Source organism: Clupea harengus, chromosome 3, assembly GCF_900700415.2.
Source record: "Clupea harengus chromosome 3, Ch_v2.0.2, whole genome shotgun sequence".
In the NCBI taxonomy this organism is placed as follows: domain Eukaryota; kingdom Metazoa; phylum Chordata; class Actinopteri; order Clupeiformes; family Clupeidae; genus Clupea; species Clupea harengus.
In genome coordinates this window covers 1,295,342-1,321,912 of record NC_045154.1, presented here as the reverse complement: position 1 = coordinate 1,321,912, position 26,571 = coordinate 1,295,342, and the positions used below count along the sequence as shown (strand labels likewise).

The 26,571-nt window shown below is 45.4% G+C and overlaps 1 protein-coding gene across 1 annotated transcript; it reads right to left on the bottom strand.

Moving 5' to 3' along the window:
• Positions 1-25,370, bottom strand: lamb1a (laminin, beta 1a). Its single transcript, XM_031564129.2, is given in 34 exon segments — positions 1-230; positions 394-553; positions 787-963; positions 1,756-1,897; positions 2,852-3,059; positions 3,655-3,799; positions 4,558-4,764; positions 5,026-5,267; positions 5,470-5,497; positions 5,499-5,655; positions 6,245-6,614; positions 10,005-10,101; positions 10,452-10,669; positions 11,269-11,493; positions 11,655-11,818; positions 12,087-12,318; positions 12,918-13,061; positions 15,003-15,204; positions 15,335-15,455; positions 15,834-15,961; positions 16,171-16,329; positions 16,551-16,686; positions 16,861-16,940; positions 17,225-17,337; positions 17,682-17,858; positions 18,494-18,682; positions 19,341-19,461; positions 20,218-20,417; positions 20,528-20,591; positions 20,831-21,019; positions 21,248-21,321; positions 22,769-22,907; positions 24,319-24,491; positions 25,082-25,370. Coding segments are annotated over 34 exon segments (5,346 nt in total). The 5' UTR covers positions 25,107-25,370; the 3' UTR covers positions 1-90.
• Between the last annotated feature and the right edge of the window lie 1,201 nt (positions 25,371-26,571).

Here is a 26,571-nt window from a genome sequence, read left to right as displayed (position 1 = left end):
TTTCTATAAAATTGTACTTTATTGCATAAAATGGCATTCAACTTGTTCAAAATCAGCCTTTATTAGTGATGGCCTCTCTTGCCGTTGTTGTTAAAACAGACAGGTGCTGTAAACTGTGACTTTATGGCTGATCTCCTGGAGCAGTTCTCGCACGGCCTTCTCTAAGTCCACCAACTGATTGGCCTTGTCCTCCATTGTCTTCTGGTTGTCCTCATAAGACTTTTCCAAGTCTGATGGTACAGTGAGACAAGAGATCACAGATCAACTTTAATACCACCATGGATGTGATAAAAAACAATTTTGAAGACCTCTATGACGACATGACATTACTTTTATATTTTGCAATTCTTATTATTTTGCCATTATGCCTTCCGATGCGTCTCTCGGACAAACCTTTGAGGAGCTTCAGCTTGTCGCTGGCTTGTAAGAGCAGGTCTTTGGCCTCCTGCTGCAGCATCTGGGCCCTCCTCTTGGCATCAGAGATCCCACTTGCTTTCTGCGTTATCAGTCCCTCCACTGTGCTGTACTTGTCCTTAACGTCAGAGTCCAGGTCCTGAACAAATACATGTTCAAAAACGTAAACTACGGTGATGGTTCAGAAGTAAGCACATGGGTTGGATTTTTTTATATTAACATTTGCCTAAGAGCTAGTGAACTTGGGTCTTGTGCAAGCATACGGCATTATTTCAAGAATGTTAAGATGAAAAAATGCCCATTGAGTATTTAACTTACTTTATGATCTACTCTAAATACACAACATGATACGTGCGGAGCTAACATTCTAACCTTTTTGACCTGGTCGGCCACTTGGTTGACGTGCTTCATATCCTGGTCCGTCTTCTCAGCAGTGCTGGTGGTGTTGTGGGCCTTCTCCTTCAGCAGGGCCACACCTTTCTCCAGGTGGTGCAGTCTCTGCGTGGCGTTATTCAGCCTGAACTCAGAATCAGCTGTTTCAGATTCCACCTGGCACAGAGAACACATCACAATTCCTCATCAAGAAAATAACATGCGGAACTTGTGTACCAAAAAATAATATATTAAAACTTCAAACAAACCAGTAAATGTGATCTAAGTTCATTATAAAAGCAGTATGCAGAATTGTACTGTTTTTAATGTATTGTAGCGTGCAAGTGAGTGCTGTGTCAGCGTATAAGACCTGCCACCTGTTTCCTGGTTCTGTGTGTGTTCTTTGGCTAACACATGGAGCTGCATTAAAACCTGAGATCTCTGCGTCAGTCTGCATTCTTCTGGGCCAGCCCACCACAGTATGATTTGGTAGGTAGGTATTTTCTGTATCCTGGTCGTTTTAAACGCTGTAATACCTCTTTCAATTGCAACATTCATTTGGCTTCTTTCCCTTTACTATAGATGGCTGCCTACCAAGACTCCACCTTAAGTGTCACTCTTCGATGATGACCCCCGTTTCTATCCTATAAATGTGTAACAATTTATGTTGTCTTCGGACTATCCATTTTATGTTCAAAGTTTGGCCTCTGCTTCCTTGGGTGGCCCTGCTTCACATTTACATTTCACATTTAGTCATTTAGCAGACGCTTTTATCCAAAGCGACTTACACATGTATACACATTTTTCATATACACTGAAGGCACACTGCACATCAGGAGCAATTTGGGGTTCAGTGTCTTGCTCAAGGACGCTTCGACAGGGAATTGAACTAGCAACCTTCTGATTACTAAACGACTTCTCTACCCCCTGTACCACTGTCGCCCCATGCTTGACTGTTTTACTACTCACAGAGACGATGAGATCCTGGGTGCCTTCGATGTCACTGGTGGCCTGCTTGATGGCCTCAGTCGCTGCGTTCTGGGCCTTCTCAGCCTGCTCCAGCGCCTCTTTCACGATCACTGCTGTGTCCCGGACATCCGTGGCTTCTTTGCTGGGAATAGAAAGAACTAACGTAACTAAACTGCAACCAAACCGCCTACTCAGCTGCAACTATTAAACAAGATGTGGTATTTCCTGTAGCAAATGATGTGTTTCCCAGGCAGCAAAAATACAGATGAAGCTTTGATTGGGTTTCAAATTCCATTCCAAGTTAAAAGACTCAAATACAGGGTATTATGGAGTTCCATGTGAGTAAATAAATAAAGACATATAACTGTACAAAGCCAACAAGATGCTTCATATTTCATAGTATTTCAATGGAAATGTGCATATAGGAGTTTACACAATGTGTTAATTTGCAGCTGCGAGTTGGCCTTCATTTGAATGCCTTAGGCCAAATGCAGACTTTGGTATGGTATGGTATAGCTATGGTATAATCTTTAGACTTTCAGAAAGTTTAGATTTGAATCTTCTATCACACTGGCTATGACTCGTATCCTCAAATAAACTGTGGGGTTTAACTAAAGAGTATGGGGTGACTGCCGTCCTACAATGAAGGCCACTATTAAAGTGTAAAACTATTTTCTGTTAACAACACAGCCAAAGCCCCTCTTTACCCCTGCCAGGGTAGTACTGCAACTGCCCTGTAGGTGGCACCAATATGCTGCATACACTTTGTTCCACAAGTGCATCTGAATGGCCAGATATGCCTTAGAGAGCAGTGAACTCCACACTGGTGCAAAGGCATCTCTGGACCTGTCTCCCTGAGTCAAACCCCATCCCCTATTCTGTCTCCCTGAGTCAAACCCCATGTCCTATTCTCAAATCTGTCTCCCTGAGTCAAACCCCATCCCCTATTCTGTCTCCCTGAGTCAAACCCCATCCCCTATTCTGTATCCCTGAGTCAAACCCCATCCCCTATTCTCACATCTGTTTCACTGAGCGCTATATAAATGTGAAGTATTATTATTATTATTATTATTATTATTATTATTATTATTATTACCTGGCCTTGCGGGCCTGTTCCAGCAGGCCCTCTGCGCGCTGGATGTCGGCGGCGCTCTGGTTGAGGATGTCCTCCACATCAGACAGACTGCCCACACGCTCACGGATCTCATTAGTCAGATTCTGCAGCTGGGCCGGGGTGGTGGGCATCTGCATCTCCAGAACCTGATTGGCCACGGCCTCAATGCTCTCCAGGTCAGCTCCGTCCTCTGGGGCCACACAGGAGAGACAGACATGTCGTCATGACCAGGAGGACACACAGGAAAGACAGACATGTCATGACCAGGGGCCACACAGGAGAGACAGACATGTCGTGACCAGGAGGACAGAATTAACACACAGGACAGATAGACATGTCATGACCAGGAGGACCGAATGAACACACAGGAGAGACAGACATGTCATGACCAGGGGCCACACAGGACAGACAGACATGTCATGACCAGGAGGACATAAGGCAGCAGGCAGCCTCCAGATAGTCTCTAAAACTGCATTATGTACTCCAGCAAGATAATGAATCTGAGGGATGTTTAATATCAACCACAACATTGTGGATATTATACCCTAAAGCCTCCATACCATATATGGCTATTGGTCCCAGACCAACATTCCAAACATAATCCCTCCCCAAACAGTCCCTCCAAGGTTGTCTCCTGAGGAGCAGTCCACCACCAGACAGACACAGACCAGACATCAACACAGTGCCATCCCCAACACAACACAACACAGACACAGAGCTCAACCCCTACTCCCACACAGGACGAAGCACTGAGACGAAGACGAAGACGAAGAGAAGCAACGCACGAGTAAGGAAGTCGCGGATCTGCTTGATGAGGTTGCGGAGCTCCTCGTTGCTCCGGTCCACGCGCTGCTTGGTCTCGTTGGTCTTCAGGAGGACGCCCTGAGCGCTCACTTTGGCTCTGTCTGCCTTGACCTTCGCCTCGGAAACCTGCACACACACAAGTACACCAGCATAAGAAGGCTACTCCTGGTGCTTGTAGACCCCCCACAGAGACTATATTCAACGTACTTTTCAAATCCATCGTGTGAATATGATGCATATTCATTCTAATGTTTAGGTTGTTTTTAAAATATCCCACGATATGAAACACTGCATCTGTACTGTTAAGGAAAAGTCAGTGGAGCTATTAGATTAGATTAGATTAGATTAGATTAGATTAGATTCAACTTTATTGTCATTGCACAGAGTACAGGTACTGAGGCAACGAAATACAGTTAGCATCTAACCAGAAGTGCAAAGTAGAAGAGTGCAGAGTATGTGCAAATGGTAATATAAATATAGATAAATATGGTATATACAGTATGACATAAGATATAAGTGGTATGAGCAGTAAGAACATGAGCAGCAATAAAGGTGATTAGTGCAGATGTGATATAGATATATATGTAAAGTGCAGGTGAAGTACAGGTGAAGGTGGCAGTAGAGGTTATAAAGTTATAAATGAGGTAGGAGACATGATAAGATATAAGTACGATGAATATGGATGACAACAATTTAACATAAATAGATATATACAATGAACAATGATGATTACACGCTATTAGAACCAGCAGCTGCTAGACTGTCTTAGATATGACACAGAGTTCAGTCCGGCACTGAGTTAGAAGTTATGAGCGGATTAATGAAACAAAATAATAACCCCTGTGGCAAAACTTTACAGCTGTTTCAATCCGTCGGCAGCTTACCAGCTTTGAGAGCTTTTCCACCTCCTCCATCGCACTGACGATGTCTTTCTCAAAGTCCTTGGCCTTCTGCCTGGCACTGGAGGCCAGTCCCACCAAGCCGTCGCAGCCCTCCCCACCACACCTCCTCTTCCCCTCAGCGTCCATGCAGCTGAGACCTCCGCACGGTGAGTCTGCACAGGCCTCGGAGCCGGAAGGGACACCGCACGTCTGGGGGGACAACAGTCAACACACATTAGCACGTCACTCTCACTCTCACCACGGACACTCAGCTATTACATTTGGGAGGTGAATGTTAATTATGTATGCCAAAAAGAGCAAGATGAGGGAAAACTGGTATAAGATTAGAAGACAATTTGCATTTGAAAACACTATTACTGTAAATAAAGTCACTCCATCACCACACACACACACACACACACACACACACACACTCATAGAAGGGCAGGACGATGTTTTCAGATTTCATACCTTTTCGCTCAGCTCTGCTAGACTGAGAGTCTCTAGCTGCCCGGCCAGATCATCCAGCCTGGTGGCGTGTTCCTCTTGCCTGTTTTTAAATTCATCTCCCGTCTCGTTCATCCTCTGCTCCACTGTCTGACGCAGGGTGGCCGACTGCTCCACGGTGCTGTTTGGATCGCTGCTAGAGGCGTTGGCCCGAGCCTCCGCCGACACAGATTGCTGGAAATATTTGGTGATGCTATCTGTGGCTCCTACAAAAACACATAATTTAGAGTTAATCCTCCGTAATCCTTAAAAAATGGAAGTTCATTTAATTACATTAAGTTACGTCAATATAACTGATACACGTTAGTGGGTAGTCACAAGAAACAATCCATTTATTACTGGTTAATTTAGCATGTTTAATCAATTGCTTATATATATATACCTGAAAATGACTGGCTCATCACTTACCACGGACATCAGAGTTCTTGACAAACTCCAACGTGTTCCAGAAGCTCCTTGGCAGTTAGCTCCAGTTTGTGGGCGTCCTCTTTGAGTGCCTCCAGTTTAGTGTCCGTCACATTGTTATCAAGGGAACTCCTGGACAGAGCCTCTTCAGTCAGGTTCAACCGGTTGGTCATGTCTCTCACCAGATCCCTGTTAATAAATAAAGATGTTGGCTGTGAGTTCATTTATTGTTGGGCATTGTAAGTCCTGTATATTTAAGCAATATAGTACGAGTGCGAGTGGGGAAGGTAAGGGATATTCCCACGGGTGGTGTTCGGCCGTAGCCACGAGGCCGGAGGCCGAGTGGCGCAGGCAACAACACCCGTGGGAATATCCCTTACCTACCCCACTCGCACGAGTACTATATTGCTTTTATAAAACAATTTTATAGTCAACCAATTAACATTTAAACACGAAGTTATTGATTCAAAAATGTTTATTTCGCCATTGTTTCTCCGCAACAAAAAAATAGTTCCATTGTCAACGTCTTTTGGAATTATAAGAACTTTGAATTAACGGTTATCGCTTCAACGTGCTATAGAATGTTTCATCGCGGAGTGATTAACTATTAGCTGTGAAAAGTCCGAGTTGGGATGTCCTGGATATTCCAACTCATGGAACGTCTCTCGTCCAATCAGAAACAGCTAAATAATTCAATAGAACCCAATTGTTTTATAAGAACAATTCTTCAATAAAGATATATTTCCTCCTCCTATAAATGAATAGGACTTAAACTTACGTGGCTTGCTCCATAAGGTGCTGGATTTCCGTCAGGGGCTGGGTGGCCGGGTTCTGCGCCAGGAGGTTTCGGATGGAGCTGGCACTCTTCTGGAAGCTGTCTATAGTCTTCTGGTACGGGCCGGTGATGCCGCTGGCCTTGATGGTGTTGACCTTCTGCACCAGCCGGTGGGTCTGGTTGGTGAGCTCCCCGACAATCACATCCCACTCAGCAAAGCACTGGTGGCAGCGCACGCAGTTGGGGAACTCTCCAGAGTATCCCCGAGCGCAGGTATCACACCTGGGGCCTGACACACCCTCCACACACACACAGTGACCCGTGGCCTTGTTGCATTGGGGCTCCGCAATGCCCCTGCGGTCGCAGTCACAAGCTGAAACACACACACACACACACACACACACACACACACAGTCACACACAAATAGGATCGCTACATTACATTACATGCATCACTCGTTAGACAATTTATTCTGCTAATGTCATAAGAGCAACTATGGGTTATATTCAGGGTTTAGTTCTTACATGCTTGTTGCCTGTACAAACCTGGGGCAAGATACATAGTAACCATTCTATTCCACCAGATACTTAGTAACCATAATATTCTACCAAATACATAGTAACCATAATATTCTACCAGATACTTAGAAACCATACTATTCTACCAGATACATAGTAACCATAATATTCTACCAGATACTTAGAAACCATAATATTCTACCAGATACATAGTAACCATTCTATTCTACCAGATACATATTAACCATAATGTTCTACCAGATACTTAGTAACCATATACTATTCTACCAGATACATAGTAACCATAATGTTCTACCAAATAGATAGTAACCATTCTATTCCACCATGGGAGTGTAAGTGAGTGACCAAGAGGGGAGGAAGGGACAGGAATGTTTGCCCACTTCAAAGCCCTTTGGGCCTCTTCCACTGATGGATAACAAAAGGAGCCTGATTGGCCCAACTTCATGCTGCCAGACTCACAACAAACAAAACCCATGCTGGGGATGACCCACAGATAGCATAATAATAAGTGTTTACAGACACTCCCACCACACCTCAGGACCCAGGGGTCTGGAGGAGGGGGCTTAGAACAGGGCTAATCCTTATTTTATGCAGCAGGGACCCCAGGCACCGACGAGGCTCGCTCTAGCCGAAGGTATGCTATGAATGTGACCTTTTGTCTCTGTATTGTGGGTTTGGAGTACTGAAACAAATGGAGTTTTTTTGCCATGACCAAACACACACACACACACACACACACGCGCGCGCACACAACACACACACACACACACACACACACACACACGTGCGTGCGCACAAACACACACACACACACAAACACACACACACACACACAACACACACACACACGACACAAACACACAAACACACACACACACACACACACACACACACACCTTCCCCCAACTCAGTCTTCTGGCAGATAAAAGCCATGTCTTGTTTACACAGAGTTGTTTACACAGAGTTGTTTACACACTGAGCTGCAAACACACTCCATGAAGTGGGGCTCCAGGTGTGAAGTTCTAAATGCATGTCTAGCATCCTCATCCACACCTACACACTCTTCTGCCCCATTCAACACAACAAAGCAAGGATACACACACACAACAATTCAACCATTTAGAAACATCGAAACAAGATCATGGGTAGCCAATAACTACAAAAGTAGACACCAGTATAGATAATCAGATGGTATTTTTTATCAAGATCATTTAGTGTAATTTTACATGTTAAATATGTCAAATTAAGAAATTCTCTGGTGATGAATTCAAGTTGAACCTAATCTAGCCCTGGGGTATGAAACACGAGAGCTCATTTAAGGCGGACTCATGACACACTGCATCACTCCCGACAACAGCACTATTGCAACAAGAGAAAACCATGGAGGATTGCAGTGCATTTTTCCCTTCAGCAACAGATCACCATCTGGCTCACATTCCAAGCCCAGTCTCCAGCGGAGAGGGAAGGCGTGCTTTACGGCCCCCACAGCTTGATGGCGCGGGGGCAAAGACATCTTTGTATGTCTTCTGTTGATGGGTGAGCGCATGTGGTGATGCCTTTCCCTAATTAAAGTTACTAACTGGCTTTTTTGTCTCTGATATTTCAGTTGTTTTTAACAAACTATTTCAAAAATGTTAACCATGTTAGTGGACGGGATAGCAACATGACTTTTTGCGAAAGGACTGGTACTTTTCAGACAATATGAGGGGAAACTGAATTCAGCTGTTTAAATACAAGCAAACAGGGGCTTTTTTTTGCGGGGGAGGCAATCTGATTCTAGAGAAACACTAGGGCACTTCCTGCTTGCAAGACTATCCAAACAAACAGGCAGAAACCCCCCGTGAGCTCAGCCTCACCGTCACTGAAAGCAAAAGCCTCTGCTCCCCGCTGAGAGACACTCGCCCCATGAGCCCCAAACACAGGCTGAGGACACTCTAGGGTCAGACAGAGAGAGAAACTTGAGTATGGGAGTATAGGATGTTAGGCCCATAGACATATATACCTATATATTTATATCTATATCCTGTATATATGTCTATGGTTAGGCCTGCATTCACTTCCCAATGTAAGGCCCCTTCTGAGAGAATGTCAAATATGTCCCGGCACACCCCCCCCCCCCCCCCCCCCGCCTTTAAGAACTCTATTCTCCTCTTTGAATCAAAGCTGCAGGGGTCTAACGAGCTTTCAGCTCCTAGGTGTCAGAACATTCTACAAGTTCTAGATCATACTGAAACACAATGATTGGTTAATCACCGCCCACCAAAACCAAAATGCTTGCTGTTGTGTAAAAAAATGTTTAAGACGTCACGACTTATTAATGGAGGTGATGAGAGTATTCTCCAACTGAAGCTGGCCAGCGCAGACAGACAGAGACTGAACTCATTGTAGTAAAGGTCTCATACACACCCAAAAGAAGAAGTCAGTGTCTCTCACTTTTCATGCAAGAACTTTCCACACAAGTAACCCCGTTTACAGAGTCAGCATGCCCTTCAGCCATGACGGTGTTCAAAGAATCAAGCCCTTTAGCAGGGGACAAAAGGCCTCTTTCTGTCTGTCGGCGGAGGGCCCTGCATCGCCATCCCGGCCTCCTCCTCACTCCCGAGTCTCCGAATCAGAACAAAGGTGTATTGTAGCTGCACAGTTATATTGAGAGGCTTAGACAGATTCCCCTGCATGCCTTCAGCGCTAATGCAGTCAGCGGAGGGGAGGAGCACCTCCAGCCCCGCTAATCTGGGCCGCCACTGACAGATGGACCACATCACATCCCATCCCATCCCATCCCAGAACAGAACAGAACAGAGATTTTACAGATGGGGCTCTGCATGATGACCAGGGAGGGCTTCCTTCCAGTGGTGCAACGTCCTTTACACTTCTTCAGAGTCAACTCAAAATGGCCAGAGAAGTGTGTGCAAGCGTACACAGAAATGACAGCAGGGATACTTTGGACAAGATTTGGAAGGGGCTGTGAATTTAAATTTGAAGAGACATGGAAAATGAAAACTGCCGACATGTTCTGTAAATAGATGTAATGGATGAAACATGACTAGTTCTAAATCACTTAACGCATTCCTATCAAATGTTCACATACCTCGGGGCCCACATGGAAACAGCTCTAATCCGATATGATAATAAATGATGAGTCATAAACGTATACATATTTCTGATTAATCTGTAATCAATTAAACAAATAAAAAAAGGGGCACAGCAAGGACCCTGAACTCACCGTGACACTTCATCTCCGGATTTCCCCAAAATAACTCCCTGCACTCGTGGCATGTTCTTCCACCAAAGCCAGCCTTGCAGGAACACTGGCCTGTGATCTGTACAGGGCACAAACACATGGGTCAGGCGTGCAGAAACACTGGTCTGTGATCTGTACAGGACACAAACACATGGGTCAGGCGTGCAGAAACACTGGTCTGTGATCTGTACAGGGCACAAACACATGGGTCAGCCTTTGCAGGAACACACATATAGACAACCCAGACAGAACACATCCAGATTCCACTGTACACAAACACACACCAAACCCAACCACACACAACACTGTTGCTCCGTTGTCATATATAAGAGATCTCACTGCAGACAGGGTGACAGGACAGGACAGGAGTCAGAGACCTCGCAGGTTTGTAATTCTCACACACACCACACAGACAAGATAGATATGTACCTCATTACAGGAGGTGCCGTACGAGTGCTCTGGGCTGCAGGCACAGTCCTCACAGCCTGTCCCGCTGGCCATGTTCCAGGTGTCGGGCGCACACAGGTCGCAGTGCTGCCCCACCACGTTGGGTAGACACTGGCACTGCCCACTCGAGAGGTCACAGTGGCAGTCTCCCAGCGAGGGGCACGACTGCTGGGCAGTGCCTTGGTGGTTGCAGATGCATTCTGATAAAAGGAAGTTACAAAAAACCCATTAAGGAACCTCGAGGCCAGATATAGCAGGCTACATAATGCTAGAGCTAAATTTAGCATTTATTTACATTTACATTTACATTTAGGCATTTAGCAGACGCTTTTGTCCAAAGCGACGTACAAGGGAGAGAACAGTCAAGCTAAGAGCAATAAAAAGCATGGTGTAACAATAAATACTACTTTACACGAGAATTAGAAAAACAACGACCTAGAAAAAAGGAAAAAGAAGAGCAGGAATGTAGCAGAAATGACAGCAGGGATATTTTGGACAAGATTTGGAGGGGCTGTGAATTTAAATTTGAAGAGACATGGAAAATGAAAAGTGCCGACATGTTCTGTAAATGGATGTAACGGATTAAACATGACTAGTTCTAAATCACTTAACGCATTCCTATCAAATGTTCACAAATAAATGTTTGATATAATATTTGATTAGCATTCATGAAAATAACTCCATACATAAGGCACACTGAATGGCTGAATGAACAATGCCCCCTTGATGGATTTGACCATAATGAACCATGGGAGCTTCATGGGGCACGTGGGCGCATGTCATACATGTCATGACTCACTTCTACAGCTCTGGGTGAGGGCGTTGCCATGGTAACCCAGCTTACAGCGACTGCAGTCTTGGCCCTCTGTGTGATGCAGGCATTTGAGACAGACACCGGAGCTGGCGTCGCAGGAGCCGGGGTCCATCATGTCGATGTTGCCGTTGCACTGGCATGGGAGACACTGCCCACCCACCTCGTGAGGATTGCCATAGTAACCAGGGGCACACTCATCACACCTGGCACCTGAAAGACACGGAAGAGGAGATGAATGAGGAGGCAGGGACAGAGAGAGGAAGAGGAAGCTCTTCTATACAATCCAGACAAGTTCCTGCAAATGTCTCTGCCAAGTGTTTGCCAATGATGACAGAGCTCAGGCTCATCATCCAGTGGGTGTTTTCCCCTACCTTTATATCCAGGACTGCAGACGCAGAACACCTGGTAGGCATCAGGGCTCTTGTAGCACCCCCCAGCAAACTGGCGATTACTCCCAGGCCCATCGGGGCACATGCATGGGCGGCAGTGGTCCCCAGATCCAAGAACGGCATCACCATAGTAACCAGTGAGACACCTGTGGATGAGGAACAAAGTTGAATGGGTACTGTATTTCAGAAAAAAGTTTTTTTGATGAAAAATAAAAAAAACAGGTTGCTCAGGTGTAGCACTGCACAGTAACTGTAAACATGTAAACATGTCACAATGCTGGGGTCAAGTGGTAAACAGATCAAGTTGTAAACAGATCAAGTGATAAGATAAGATAAGATAAGATAAGATAAACTTTTATTAATCCCGTGAGGGAAATTCAGTTGTTATAAAACATGTTCAGTTGGTGAACAGACCTCTCGCAGTTGTGCCCCGTGGTTTGTTCCCGGCAGCCCAGGCACTCTCCCGTGTGGGCGTCGCACTGGTCAGCGTGGCCGTTACACGTGCAGGGCCGACAATTGGGGAAGCCCCAGTGACCAGGCAGGCAGCGGTCACACTGTCGGCCGTAAGCTCCGGGGACGCACTCGCACTGACCAATGGCCTCGTGGCAGAAGGAGTGGAGTGAGCCTTGAGGGTTACACTCACACGCTGAGGCACGGAGGGAGGGGACACACAAACACACAGGTTAGCACAGTACTGGGTCTCCATAGTAACCAGGAATACACCTGAGATGGACACACAGAGTGCACATTGCCTTCACACCTGACACGCTACATTTACATTTACATTTAGTCATTTAGCAGACGCTTTTATCCAAAGCGACTTACATATGTGCGACTTAGAATGTATACACATTTTACATTTTACACTGATGGTACACTGCACATCAGGAGCAATTCGAGGTTCAGTGTCTTGCTCAAGGACGCTTCGACAGGGAATCGAACTAGCAACCTTCTGCTTACTAAACAACTTCTCTACCTCCTGTACCACTGTCGGTAAGATCATACCAGGGACAAAACGTGTCATTAAAGTGGCCACAGTTGTGTCAATTCAATTCAATTCAATTCAATTCAATTCAATTCAATTCAATTCAATTCAATTCAATTCAACTTTGTTTCGCCATGTACACAGATACTAGGAATTTTTTTTGGTTTTCTCCATGCAGGCTATAGTGTCACAAATAGAACAACAAGACAACACCACAGAACAACAATACAAGTACACGTGTAACCGCCTCCTTATCTCACCTCTGCAGCCAGATGGTCCGAAGAGGAAGGTGGCTGGGGCACATTTCTCACAGTTCCTCCCCATCACGTTGGGACGGCACTGACACTGTCCCCCGTTGGGGTCACACACGGTGCTGAGCGAGCCCATGGGATCACACTGACAGGCTGCAAAAGCAGGGACACAGAGGCACAAGTCACACAATTACCGTCAAGAATCCAGTCTGTCCCTGTTTATATGGGCCAGGGTTTCACAGCGTTTCACAAGACGTACATGACATAAGTTTGGAATAAAGTTGTGTTTTTTGTAACTGCCTTGTTGTATCTGTATCTGTAGTATTTGCGGGACCTTGTCTGTATAAACGTTGGTGAAGAGTACAGGTTGGAGTGTGTTGACTTGTGAAGTCAGACATGAAAGGGAGAGAGAAAATCTGGGACTGGCAGGAAGAGCAAGAGCCTCTTCCCAGGAGCCAGATGACCTCCGACCCCTTCAGATGTCCCTGCGCACAGAGCAGGTCGGGGCAGGCGGGTGCTTCAGCGAGGCCTCCACCTCTCTCATACCTCTGGCTCTCTAAACCCCCCCACTTTAGCCCCTATGAGCACCACTCCACAGTCTTTCTGAAGTACCCAGGTGTACCTATGTGGAATAAAACCATGGAAAGATGTCGGGGGGTGGCTCAAGCCCATGACTTTTAAAGGTTTATTGGCATGTGAAGATGATTAGCAAGTTAATCGCCTGCATTTAAGACATGTCAAGTTGTAATGGAGCTTCCCAATTTAGGCAAGAACTGTGAGAACACCCAGAAAGTCTCCTTCTTCTGTAAGCCAAAGTGGTGACAGCTGCTGCTATGGCTGACAGCATTTCAAAGAAAGACTGAAATCCCGACCAACATCCCGATCATATCACATTTCCGCACAGACATCTAGGTTTAATAGCTCCACCCTGCTCGTCTGAAGCACAGCCTTTGGGGTAAAGTCTCACCCATCTAGAAGGAACAAATGCACCCACAACAATAAGGTGCCAGGCAGAAACGCCAAGAGCGTCTGGAACTCTAGGAATCATCTGTCTATGTGGCTGGGGTAATGTACTTTTGCAGCAGTTCTGCAGATGATTCTATGTTGTAGAAATGCAGGATGGTTGACATGTTTGCTGAAGGCCAGTTTGTGACCTGCCATGGAAGACGGGTTGACGAGCCCTATCCTGCCCCAGGGGCACCTAACACTACCTGGGGGGCTTTTAGAGATACTTTGGTATGAGGTGGAAGTCAGGAATCAGCCAAAAACACATCTTTGGCTTTTTGCTACAACACAAATACAACACAAAACTAATCCAACTTACAAGTTAGACTACTTACCAACTACTACCTACTAAGTCAAACTACTTGCAAGCAGTTTTGTTATTGTGCTTTAGTGTGCCGTCTACCGTGCTGTTTATCCCTGTGGTTTGGGCTTCATGAATGAAGCATATTATTATTTAAATGGCAGCCTGTATCCTGTGCCTCTGGGGGCCGTATAACTCAGTCTGACAATAGCGGGGGATTTACAGCTGGGCCGAGAAAGTCTCTAAAGTGACGGAATGCCTGAGAAGCCAAAAGCTCTGTAATTAAGCCCGAGGCTCTGGACAGGTTCACACTCGCATCAGAGGCAGTGATGAGAGACGTCAGGATACACACAACACGGAGGAAGGGCTCAGGGCAGAGATGAGAGGCGTCAGGATACACACAACACGGAGGAAGGGCTCAGGGCAGAGAGAGAGAGAGAGGAACACACTCCCCAGTGATAAATGACAAGTGTGTGATCTACAGGAACGGATGAACATGAAGTGTGAGGAAAGGCAAGATTTTTGTGTCTTTGTGTGTGTGTGTGTGTGTGTGTGTGTGTGTGTGTGTCTGCCTGTCTGAAGGAGTGTGTATGTGAGGGAGTGTGTGTGTGTGTGTGTGTGTGTGTGTGTGTGTGTGTGTGTGTATGTGTGTGTGTGTGTGTGTGTATGTGAGGGAGTGTGTGTGTGTGTGTGTGTGTGTGTGTGTGTGTGTGTGTGTGTCTGTCTGTCTGTCTGTCTGTCTGTCTGTCTGAAGGAGTGTGTATGTGAGGGAGAGTGCCTTAGATTACCTTTAGCTCCTGAGTGTAAGAGTGCAGACACACTGAAGATGTAGTCCTTGCAGATATCAGTCATGGGGGTCTTCACCACACCCTGGCTGTTCTCCAGACACCTGTAGCGCTGGAAGGTGTCCCAGGCGTTATTGTTCACCAGGTCCCCTCCCTCCGAGCCGGAGAACATGTCCAGGTTCTTACAGTGAGGCATCAGCACAATCTAACAGGCAGAAAGAGACTCCGTGTTAGGGCTCACAGCAGCTGCAATGAATTATGGACAGGAAATGATTTCTTAACCAATAATATATATGGTGACTGGTGTATCAGCATGTACACATGCAACAACTCACTGAATCTATGAGGGTGTAGGGGGACTGGATGTCACTGAGGGCGGAGTAGAGAGGCAGACTGAGGCGGACGGTGTAGTTCAGCCCAGCTTCTAGGCACACTGGCCTGGGAAGCACCACATACCTGCCAAGACGATAAGATCACATGAACTCATAGTACATTCCTACATGCCGTTTTTGTAAATGTGCAGGTCGAGCTGTGAAGACAAACATAAATACTCACTCACTCTAACAGTCTGTCTTTGTTTGGAAGAGAAATTAAATTTAAAAAAAACGCCCATAACTGTGATCTACAAGACATTGGTCGACTTCCAAAAAGCACATTAAGAACTTGCTGCTCCTCTGCTGTATGAGGGGGAGAACACCCAAGGAGTTTTCTCTTTCTTTGTCTTTCTAACTCATACATCAACACACACACAGAGAGAGAGAGAGAGGGGGAGAGAGAGAGAGGAGAGAGAGAGAGGGAGAGAGAAAGAGAGAGAGAGAAACAATGAGGGCCCACCTGGACCCAGGATGGAGAGACGATCGCTGGTTGTCGTCCTCTGGCATTGTGTTTGCACATCTGCTGTCTGCTGTGATCACGCCGGGCCTGATGACAGTCATCAACACCTCTTCCCACTGCTCCGGCAACTACAGAGATAGAAATATAAATCATGGTGTCAAATGGAAATGTATCACTTCATCTTCAGAGATTAACTTCAAATTCAAATTCACACGTGGAATTATTGAACAAATTATAGTCAAATTAGGTTCAAGTGAATCTCCAACTGGTTCAGGGCTGCACAGAATTGTTTGTAAAAAAAAGTTTCTTCCCAAAGCGACTCTGGCAGTGAAATGACCTGCGGTTCATAGCGGATGAGGACGTCATACTCCATGGAGTGTGGGAGGTTGTCGATGTTGAACTCCAGGTAGGCCCCCTCAGGAACGTTCACAAACCCAACGCCGGTCCAGGTAGGGTTCCGGTCTAGAGGGTGGGGCCTCTGCACCACCGTCACGCCCTGAAGAGAAAGAGAAAGTATATGAAGAGAAAGGTCTCACCTCAGATAATATACTTACGACTGTCTGAATTGGTGGATATATATATCAAAAGCCAGACAAACCGGCAGGTAGATCAACAGATGATATGATCTGATACTCACAGGCAGGTAAATTCAACAGATGATATGATCTGATACTCACAGGCAGGTAGATTCAACAGATGATATGATCTGATACTCACAGGCCCAAACTTGGCATCCTCTGCTTCGTAAGTGTAATGGTCCAGGCCGATGAAGTAGAATCCCGACTCCACCTGTTCACAGCTCCGGCCAAACATGTGCTCCCGACACTGACACTGGCCTGTCTCTGCAGAACAACTGGGGAGGGAAGAGAGAGAGAGAGAGAGAGAGAGAGAGAGAGAGGCATTAGCATTAAGCCAAACAGCTAAGACTCCTGCGGCTAGGTGGATATTCCGTGTGAGAACTTAAACAAACAACTGCTTGAGCACTTAAACAAACAAACCACAAACAAACAACTGCTTGAGCACTCACTCATTGTTGAGAGCTCCCCCGAGGTCACAGTCACACGGGCGACAGCCATCCATGTCATTGCTCAGGCCCCAGTGTTGGGGCTGCGAAACAAACAAACAAACAAACAAACAAACAAACACAGTTGTTTTAGTCCACATCGTAAAAGGCTTGGCAGACCACCCAGAAAAAAACCCTCAGTGTCAGAGGTTTAGGGCCAATTCTAAAAGTGTGTATCGCTTTGAGCAGGCTAGAGGGTAAAACAGGCACAAAAAAAACACAAACGGCTCCCATATTCGTTCTAAAATCTTTCTAGGCAAAGGAAGTATGTACAAGGAGTATGTACTGTATCTATTTCTGTTTGTTCTCCCATGCTAGTGTAACTCACCATACACTGGTCACAGTTTCTCCCACGGACCAGACGCTTGCAGTAGCAGCTTCCGGTGTCGGTCTCACAAGGGCTTCCTCCAGGAACCGTCCCAAGAGCATTGCAGGTACAAGCTGTGACAGGAGAGCACAATACATTTACATTTAGTCATTTATCCAAAGCGACTTACATATGTATACACATTTTACATTTACACTGATGGCACACTGCACATCAGGAGCAATTAGGGGTTCAGTGTCTTGCTCAAGGACACTTCGACAGGGAATCGAACTAGCAACCTTCTGATTACTACACAACTTCTTTACCTCCTGCGCCACTGCCGCCCCAATACAAATCACACATATTGAGTTGGACTTTAATAACACTACCACAAAGACACAAAGGACTGTTTTGGCACATAAAGAGTGTGTATTAAAAACTGCTCTGTTTAAAGGCATATAGGGTGAGGGTTTCTTACGCTTGCATCCCTGAGGGTCATCGCTGAGGCCGTAGTGCCCTTGTTTGCACTGGTCACAGCGCTCTCCCTCCACATTGGGCTTACAGCGACACTGGCCAGCGATCAAGCCAGTCGAGACTTCCGTTAGAGCATCGCAGATCCCTCCATTCAGAGATCCCACTGGGTCACAGTTACAAGCTGCAGAGATGGTGTGTTCAAGAACATCAGTGGGAGAATAGCAATACAGACACAGAGCGGAGGAGAAACAGGGGGCAGGGACGCGATCACACAATGGTGTGTTCAAGAGGCAGTTACACCAGGAGGAACATCAATGGGAGAATAGCAATACAGACACAGCTGAGCAGGGTGCAGGGACGCGATCACACAATGGTGTGTTCAAGAGGCAGAAACAGACATCAAAGAGAAGCGATGCACCCATGTTATCAGACACATCTGGGAGGCTGGGTAGACGTGGGGGGTTTGAGTAGGCACAGGGTAAAGAGAACACAAAGGGAATCTTTAAATACAAAAGGTAGACTAGACTGAAACGGCCAGAGCATGAAAGATCTAAAGATCAAAAGCTACGGAAGAAGACAGAGGTAGAACAGAGTAAGCATACTGAATAGCACCTCTACGTGATCAAGCTATAGTACTTCATGGTATGTGTGTGTGACATGTTGCACACTATACAGTCCATAACTACTTCCACAGTGTGCTCTTCTCAGAGCCTAGGTGCTGTATATCAAGATATCAGTAGTATCAACATGACATCAAAGGCGTTCAATGAGTCACTGTTACACCAGAACAGTTTAGTGTGGAGATGCTGAACTTACGCTCGCAGATGTTGGGGTCTCGTATGTCTCGCTCGTGGTGCTGGTAGAAGAAAGGCTTGCACTGCTCACAGTTGTTCCCCATGGTGTTGTGCTGGCACTCGTTGCATACACCTCCGGTCACATTGCCGGACGCCATGAACACCGCCATGTCAAAGTGGCACGTGTCGGAGTGGTGGTTGCACTTACACTCTGCAGAAGAAAACAGTCAGTTGATGCACAATCATACTGAATCATAGTTATCACTCTTCTGTTCTGTTCACAGCTAACTGTAGTGGATGGTAATTGTCATGATCAGACCTAGTCATTCTACTTCCTAGCCTTGCATGATTGACAGCTTGCTTTACCTATCACCGGCATTCCCTCCCCTCACCTGTTCCTGATCTTGTGACAGGCTCTTTTAAAAGCCATGAGAGATCTCCTTGTTCTTGTCAGATTATTTTGTCAGCCTGCACAACGTAGTCTATCCTTTTTTATGATTGCTCTTGTTCGTGTTTTTAAACTGCTGCCTGCTTTTGGATTTTTGCTGTTGCCTTGCCCTTGAGTTTTTGGAATTCTGTGCCTTCTGTGTTTGACCTGTGATGTGTGCTGTGACTGCTGACTGTGTGTACTGTTTCTCTATACTTCTCCCTTAGATTGGACTGTTCTCGGGTTCTCTAACGTTCCTTGGATTTTTGCCTGGTCCCCTTGCTGTTCTTTTGCCTTTTTGTGTCTGGTGTTTAGATTTCCCTGACTAGACTCTGCCTGCCATTTTCTGTACTGTTTTGCTTGGCCTCCCTGGTCGTGATAGGTAACGATCTATGTCAAAGGGTTTGAAAGTCAAAAATGTTGAGTTGAGGGGGAGTAATACTTTTGCAAGCATGGGTGTTGCGTCCTTCAGCGGGCTTCCAGGGCAGGTCATGATAGAAGTCTTGGCATCGCTCACAGTTCAACCCCTTGGTGTTGTGGTTGCACACACAGTGGCCATGAACCTACAATCCCAAAACAGAAAAAGTCAAGACATTTGAAAAAGACCCCTTCTGTTGTTGTTGTCCTCCAAAATGTCCTCTTCTCTATTCTCCCCCCCTCCCCCTGGCCTTCTTATTGGGTTTGAAGGGATGTGATTGGGAGAGAATGCAACCACAAACACATGATGTTTTTCCTGTACAGTCCTGAAAAGCCCCCACTTCAAAATGGCTGTAAGATGTTTATCCTCTGAAGCCAGTTGCATCTGGTCCGCATTAAATAAATCTAGCACACACAGACTGGAATCTTGCTAAAGAGGCCATCCTCCTTCCATGGGAAATGAAATGTACGAGTAGAAGACGAGAGAATCTAAGATCCATGCAACATGCGACATCAAATAGAGCCAGATTTTTTTTCGACGGCTGCCGAGTATAAACAGCTCAAAGTAGACTAAACAGGAAGTCCATCCTGTGCTTTTTCTTTTCAGACATACTCAAAATGGTACCCCCCCCCCCCCCCCCCCCCCACACACACAGTCTTCCCCCCAAACCTATGGGTGTATACACGTGGTGCTTCCCCTACCCCACACAAAACACAATACCCTTAAACACAGATGGGTGATCAGCTAAAACTGTAATATCACACAGTTGACATGATAATATCACAAACTATCCTTTAACATGGATACAGGCAAAGTACTAACAATTGCGTTAAGCTCTATTCCATTTGTCCGTGAGAGCAGTACGTCATGTTAATGTCTTCAACCAGACTGTCACACTCACCATGCCCTCTGTCTCCTCCACCCCTTCTACGGGCGCGCACTCCGACGCATGGCCATAGCAGAAACAGTTTCCCCTGACCACCATGTCGTACAGAGAGTAGTAGTACTTCTCCTTGATCTCGCTGCGCGGGTCCAGCAGGTTGTCCCCCAGCGTGTGAAGTCGGATGAAGTTGACTCTGAGGTTGGTGATCTTCAGCATATCTAAAAAGGAACGGATAGTCCTCTGTGAGTGTGACTGCAGGGGGGGAATATAGGCTGATACACACCACAGACTTTTTTTTTGTCTTTTTGCCTTCTGGTTGTCTACTTACTTTGAATTCGGGGACTGTATGGATCATCAATCCTGAATACAGGATCCAGAACTCGGAAGATGACCTACATGTATGGAGATTCAATTAAAAGACTCAGATCTCCTGAATGACAACCGGTCCACAGAAGTAACACACCAAACCGGGCTATATATAGCAGCTTATCTGATTAGCCCGAAGCAATCTTTGTTGTTACCACTGAAGTCATATAAAGAAAGAACAAGGACAAGAAAAAGAGAACTTGACTTCATTTCTTAAACTTTCATCATTCAGTTGAAGAGGGTTTCATAGGTGCTCCGTACTAACCTCGCCCTCTGTTGACGGCTCGATGTCAGAGTAACGGGAATCACAGATGACCTCATCCACTTTCTTCATTGGCCCGTTGGAAACCAATGGGAAGGTTGTTTCACAGTCGTAGGCAAAGTAGCGGTATACTTGCCAGGTCTTTCCAAAGTCAGAAGACCGCTCAATCGCCATACCTGCAGGACGGAACGTCTGGGGACAAAGACAACATTTATTTCACCAACAGCATTTTAACAACTCACAAAAAAATGTATCATACTGATACTCAAAAAGCATTTAAAAGTCTTTTGAAACGGAGTATGGAACAGTAGTTCATATGTACTTTAAAGGTCATGATGAGATGTGTAAAGTGAACAGTAGTTCATATGTACTTTAAAGGTCATGATGAGATGTGTAAAGTGAACTGTGGTTCATATTTACCCTGAAGGTCATGATGAGATGTGTAAAGTGAAACTCGGCTTCCAGATTCAGCTGGATGGTTACATGTTCCACACCTGAAAACAGAGGGAGAGAGAGAGAGAGAGAGAGAAAGAGAGAGAGAGAGAGAGAATTTAGTTTCAGATGGAAAATGTACATCATCTGAGGAATAAGCTATATTCTCCACCAATGAAGCCCAGAGACTGACTGTCTTGATTTATACAAATACACAATTCTATACTATTACTGTATATGCCATAGGCCTATCTCTACTGTACTGTAGTAGATGAGTAAATCAGAAGAATGAAAGCAAGTATACACTCTACTGCTCCAGACTTTTAGCCTGAAAATACAATTTATACTACTACTACTATATGTCCTACTCAGTCATACTGTTATGTATAGGGGATTATAAATGTTTTCTTTTGTAGATTATTTTGTAAAATGATAAAGATGTTTCTAATGACAAAGAATCTATTGAACAGCTGCAGCTCACAGCTCCAGTTGGTTACAGCCCAGCACCAGCGTCCCGAATGAAAGGGCTCTTGCGCTGCAACACTTAACGCTGCCATGAAAAGAATCGCTCTGTTTTTCACTGTGACCGTGCAGTCTGGGTCCAAAGCAAGCAGAGGCAGTCGCTTCACTACAACCTAAAAACATCCCACAGCTTGCTTCAGCTTCATTTACAGATCCCTGCTCCACCAGTGGCCATTCATTCATTCATTCATTTATTCATTTATTCTTTTGATGAGTAACCACTTCCTTTCCTCTCCGAGGAGATACGTATGTTCCCAATCCCCCCTTTTCCTGACTCCCAATCCCCCCTTTTCCTGACTCCCCTTCCTGTCTGCCCACCCCGCTCTCTTCCCCCCTTGGTCACACGCTTCTCTGGTTTCAGCCATGCCGTGCTTTTTTTTCATTACATGTTGAATTGCCAGATCAGGACACCCACAAAACCATCCTAATGCTTGACACATTACTCTCAGTCTTGTGGTCTCATGGATTTGAACAGTAAGACCACGGCGTCGGGTCAGATGGAGTCGGGGGGACTCCTGTCTATGAGTTCTCATAATGATACAGTTGACTACTCTCACACACTGAACTGACCATCTCCCACCGCCCGCCTGCCTGGTAAATCATTCACTGGGGAAATACGGTTCCTCTCAAGTTAAAAGGTAGGTCTCTTGCCATGTTTGGTCAACAATTACACGTTAGCTTCAAAGCTTTCCACCCTCGGTGATGGCCTGATTACAGGGGGGAGTGGACAAAGGAGAGGAAGAAGAGAGTTTCACCTTTAACTCAACCTCATCATCCTCACCTCCCTTTAATTCAACCTCCTCATCCTCACCTCCCTTTAACTCAACCTCATCATCCTCACCTCCCTTTAACTCAACCTCATCATCCTCACCTCCCTTTAACTCAACCTCATCATCCTCACCTCCCTTTAACTCAACCTCCTCACCTCACCTCCCTTTAACTCAACCTCCTCACCTCACCTCCCCTTTTTTTCCCATGAGAACTCACCATTCTCTGACTGCCACCAGGTTTTCAGGCGGTTGGGGGCAAAAGTTGTCACCACATTCTCGATCCTGTGACTGGTGGTGTGCCGCATCTTCTCGCTGTAGGACTCGGTGGAATCACAGACAAAACACTTCTTCACATCCTAGGGGGGCGGGAAACAGAAGAGGAGGAACAAATGTCAGTGAAATTCCAAAGACAAAAAATCTCATATTCTACATTTAGTCATTTAGCAGACGCTTTTATCCAAAGCGACTTACAAGGATGTATACACATTTTACATTTTACACTGATGGCACACTGCACATCAGGAGCAATTAGGGGTTCAGTGTCTTGCTCAAGGACGCTTCGACAGGGAATCGAACTAGCAACCTTCTGATTACTAAACGACTTCTCTACCTCCTGTACCACTGTCGCCAGTTCTCAGGACATTCTAATGACCTTCTTGTTTCAGGTCAGTTTCTTTGTAGTAGGTAATAATTTTTCCATTGACGTGGAGGCCATATTTAAGAGCCTTTGAAGTAAACTGGCCCACATCGGGTTGAAAACAAACAGCCCACTGTTGACCTCACTGTTAGATTAGACAGATGGTACAGAAAGGATGTCATTTGCCTTCCAGATGTTCTTCTTGTCTGTGTGGGGGGAGTTATGTGGGACACAGAACCAGAGGGAGAGAGGAAGAATTTCTCTTCTGTACTAAATTGGACTTCCAGATCTTGTGGTGTCTTCCGCGGTCTTCCAACGGGATAACGCTGGGCAAACCCTCACACTTGTAAGGGAGAAGGAAGTGTAACGTGATCTCAGACACTCTTTATCCGAAGTGTTACAACATGCCTTGCTAATCAAAAGCAGGCGGAGGAAACGAGCCTTAGAACTTTGATCTTAGATGACAGCCATGTCTCCAATGGCACACTGTGTGGTTTTCTGCACACTTTGATGATAGGACTGTCGTTTCGCCTTTCAAGTCTGCACAAAGACATTTATTTGGAGTAATTATCTTCAAAGATCATATATATATCTATGTTTTAATTTAAACATTCAACAATCATATAGCAGCGCTGCTGGTGAAGCGTCTATATCAAAGGAGCACCAGCACCCTATAATGACCCATTCAGATCGAGATCATCTTCTGGAACACAAGAGTTCTTCTCGACACCCCAACTCATTTTCATTCTTCTTAGTGCCTTGAGACAATGAATACTCAACCACACCCATAAACGAGATCAAATGGGTTTAAGGCAAAAGATTGGGACTGGTGAGGGGAGCCAAGAGCTTTTGGAAGTGTTCCAATACTGACTTCCGCTGAAATCAGACATAGATTAGATAGGGGGGTAGACTGGGATCACACAGTGGTTATTATGGACTAAACAACTGGCTGCTGCAACATTCCTGCAGCAAGCACTTCATTGAGAGTTGGATCACCCTTTATAGCATGTAGCTAACTGGATGGGAAACCCCAAATGTGTTCTTTCCAAGCTGAATAATCGTGTCTGAATAACCACAGTGGCTGTTACAGTAGTATCCAGTCTTACTTTACACAAATGGACTTAGGTTACCTGCAGGTGACTGACGATACAGAAAGGTTCGGGTTTGACAACGCCGCAAGTAGAGGTGGCTGATAGCTGGTGAGCGCGTCCGATAAGGAGATCGCCGGTGGCAGGGTAGCAGCTCCCGTGTGTGCAGACATCGCCCAGCTCCGGCAGTTGGCCCAGGGCTTGGGCGCTCATTACTGCAGGAGAAAAAAACACAGTATGAGTATGAGACATGAGTCTCCTCACGAATTGCGGATTTTATGTCATTTTTAATGGGATTTTCAAGTGCAAGGGCTTGGTGGTGCCTAACAACCAACCTATTGTTCCAGAGTGCTGAAAAGCTTTTGGATCATTTTTAAATTCACATCACATGAAAAATGATTCAATCGGAACCACATGTCTAGAGTATGCCAAATGAGCACTCTAACTTTAGGAAACTTGTTCAGATAACTATTTCATGAAACACTTAATTTGGAGACATTGTCCTATGCCATCGGTCTTCGATCTCCGAACACATCACATATCACAACTCACTAGAGTCAGCCGTATAATGTGAATCATGAGGACTTAAGTTAACAAGCTCAAGGTGTAAAAGTTAAAAGCATGCGCAATTGCCCAACTACCAAACATATGCACAGTCCATATCACACCATGTACTTGCAGGGATAAACTTTTTTGCTTCCTCAGTTAAAAGGTTTCCGATGTTACCAGGAGTTACTGTCGGTATAATAAATACAAATAAAGACAAATGAAAAAGGAAAGGTATATTACAATTTAAAAAACTTACATAAAAGCACCGCTATATGAAACATTTTGAAGCAAAACGATGATTTCACAATTCCGTAGTTTTGCCTTCAGGCTTGCCAGTGATGTCAAGGTAACGGCGAGCTCCCTTGTCCTCCACGATTCTCCTCTCTGTTAACTCCCCAAGCAGTCAATGTACCAACTTTCCTGCAAGACCTTTAAGACATGCGCACAATGCTTAAGTTACCCACCCCCTACGCCGATATTCGATATGACTAGAGAAGTCCAGACCGAAGTTCAGCCCAGTCCGAGAATGTAATGCAACTAATCAAAGGTTCAAGAATAATAAATTCGAGGTGGGTTATCTTTTCCTTAAAACCACCGCTATCTTTGTTTGTGCGTTCGGATAGAACTGTCAGTCTATCTGAGTTTACAATAGATGTTGCGGTATGTTGATGAGATTGTCTCTGCAGGTAGGCTACCAACCCCCTCTACCTCATTCACTAATAACAAAAGACATTCCGGAGGGCAGGAAACAACTCGCTATGCCTGAAACTGAATTTAATAAACGCTATTCACTGAAAGCAATGTTGCTCTAATTAATTTAGTATCATCAAAAGTCAAACATTCATTTAATAATGCACTTGTGCTTTTTCACACTGTTCTAGCAAAAAAAATAAAAAATATTGATCTGATCAGGGCACCATAATTCCATGACTCCGTTATACAGCTTCGCTCTGCTGTAAGCCGAGTTTCACCGAATGGCACCAAGATCACCAACATGCGGTTTGCACACGGAAAGGGCATCCACTCGTGGTCTCTTCCCAATACACTTATTACTTTCATGGTAGGGGATAGTTTTTGTTCAGGGGAGGTAGCTAGGTACAACTGCAGGTAGGTGAGACAGACTGGTAGATAAAACATGGCGCCCATGAATCCCATCATTCCTGATTTCCATCAAAACGTTAAGAGAGCTAATAGCATCCCCTCTCCAATGATCCTATCGGTTCAAATCAATTCATCAATGGCCTACGTATATGGTCATTCTTGCCCCCCCCCCCCCCCCCCCCCCCCCCCCCCCACACACCACAATTGACTTTCACCTTTCAGACACTGAAATACGAATACACAAAATACTAAACAGTGATAAAGAACCAGGCTTAACTCTTGGGATGACATCAGAGGTTAACAGTTGCACAGCAACGTGTTTAAACATTAACTAATTGAACATCAAAACATTCATCTCACCCTTACAGTGTGTGTGTCAGCATTTAATCCTCAACCTACCTTTTATAGGTCACTCAACTGTGTGTTGTGTGTGTGTATGTGTTGTGCATATACTCACATGTCATCAAGCTCAGACGAGTATTATCTTGAGAAAGTAGATGCATCCACACTCACATCACTTAAACAATTTTATAGGGGTGTTATAGCATGTGTATTTCAGCATGACTACAAGTGTGACGAGATTAAAGGCACAATGCATGCTTGCTGTTTTGGGGTGGGTGGTCCACAGTCTGGCCATTCTTGAAC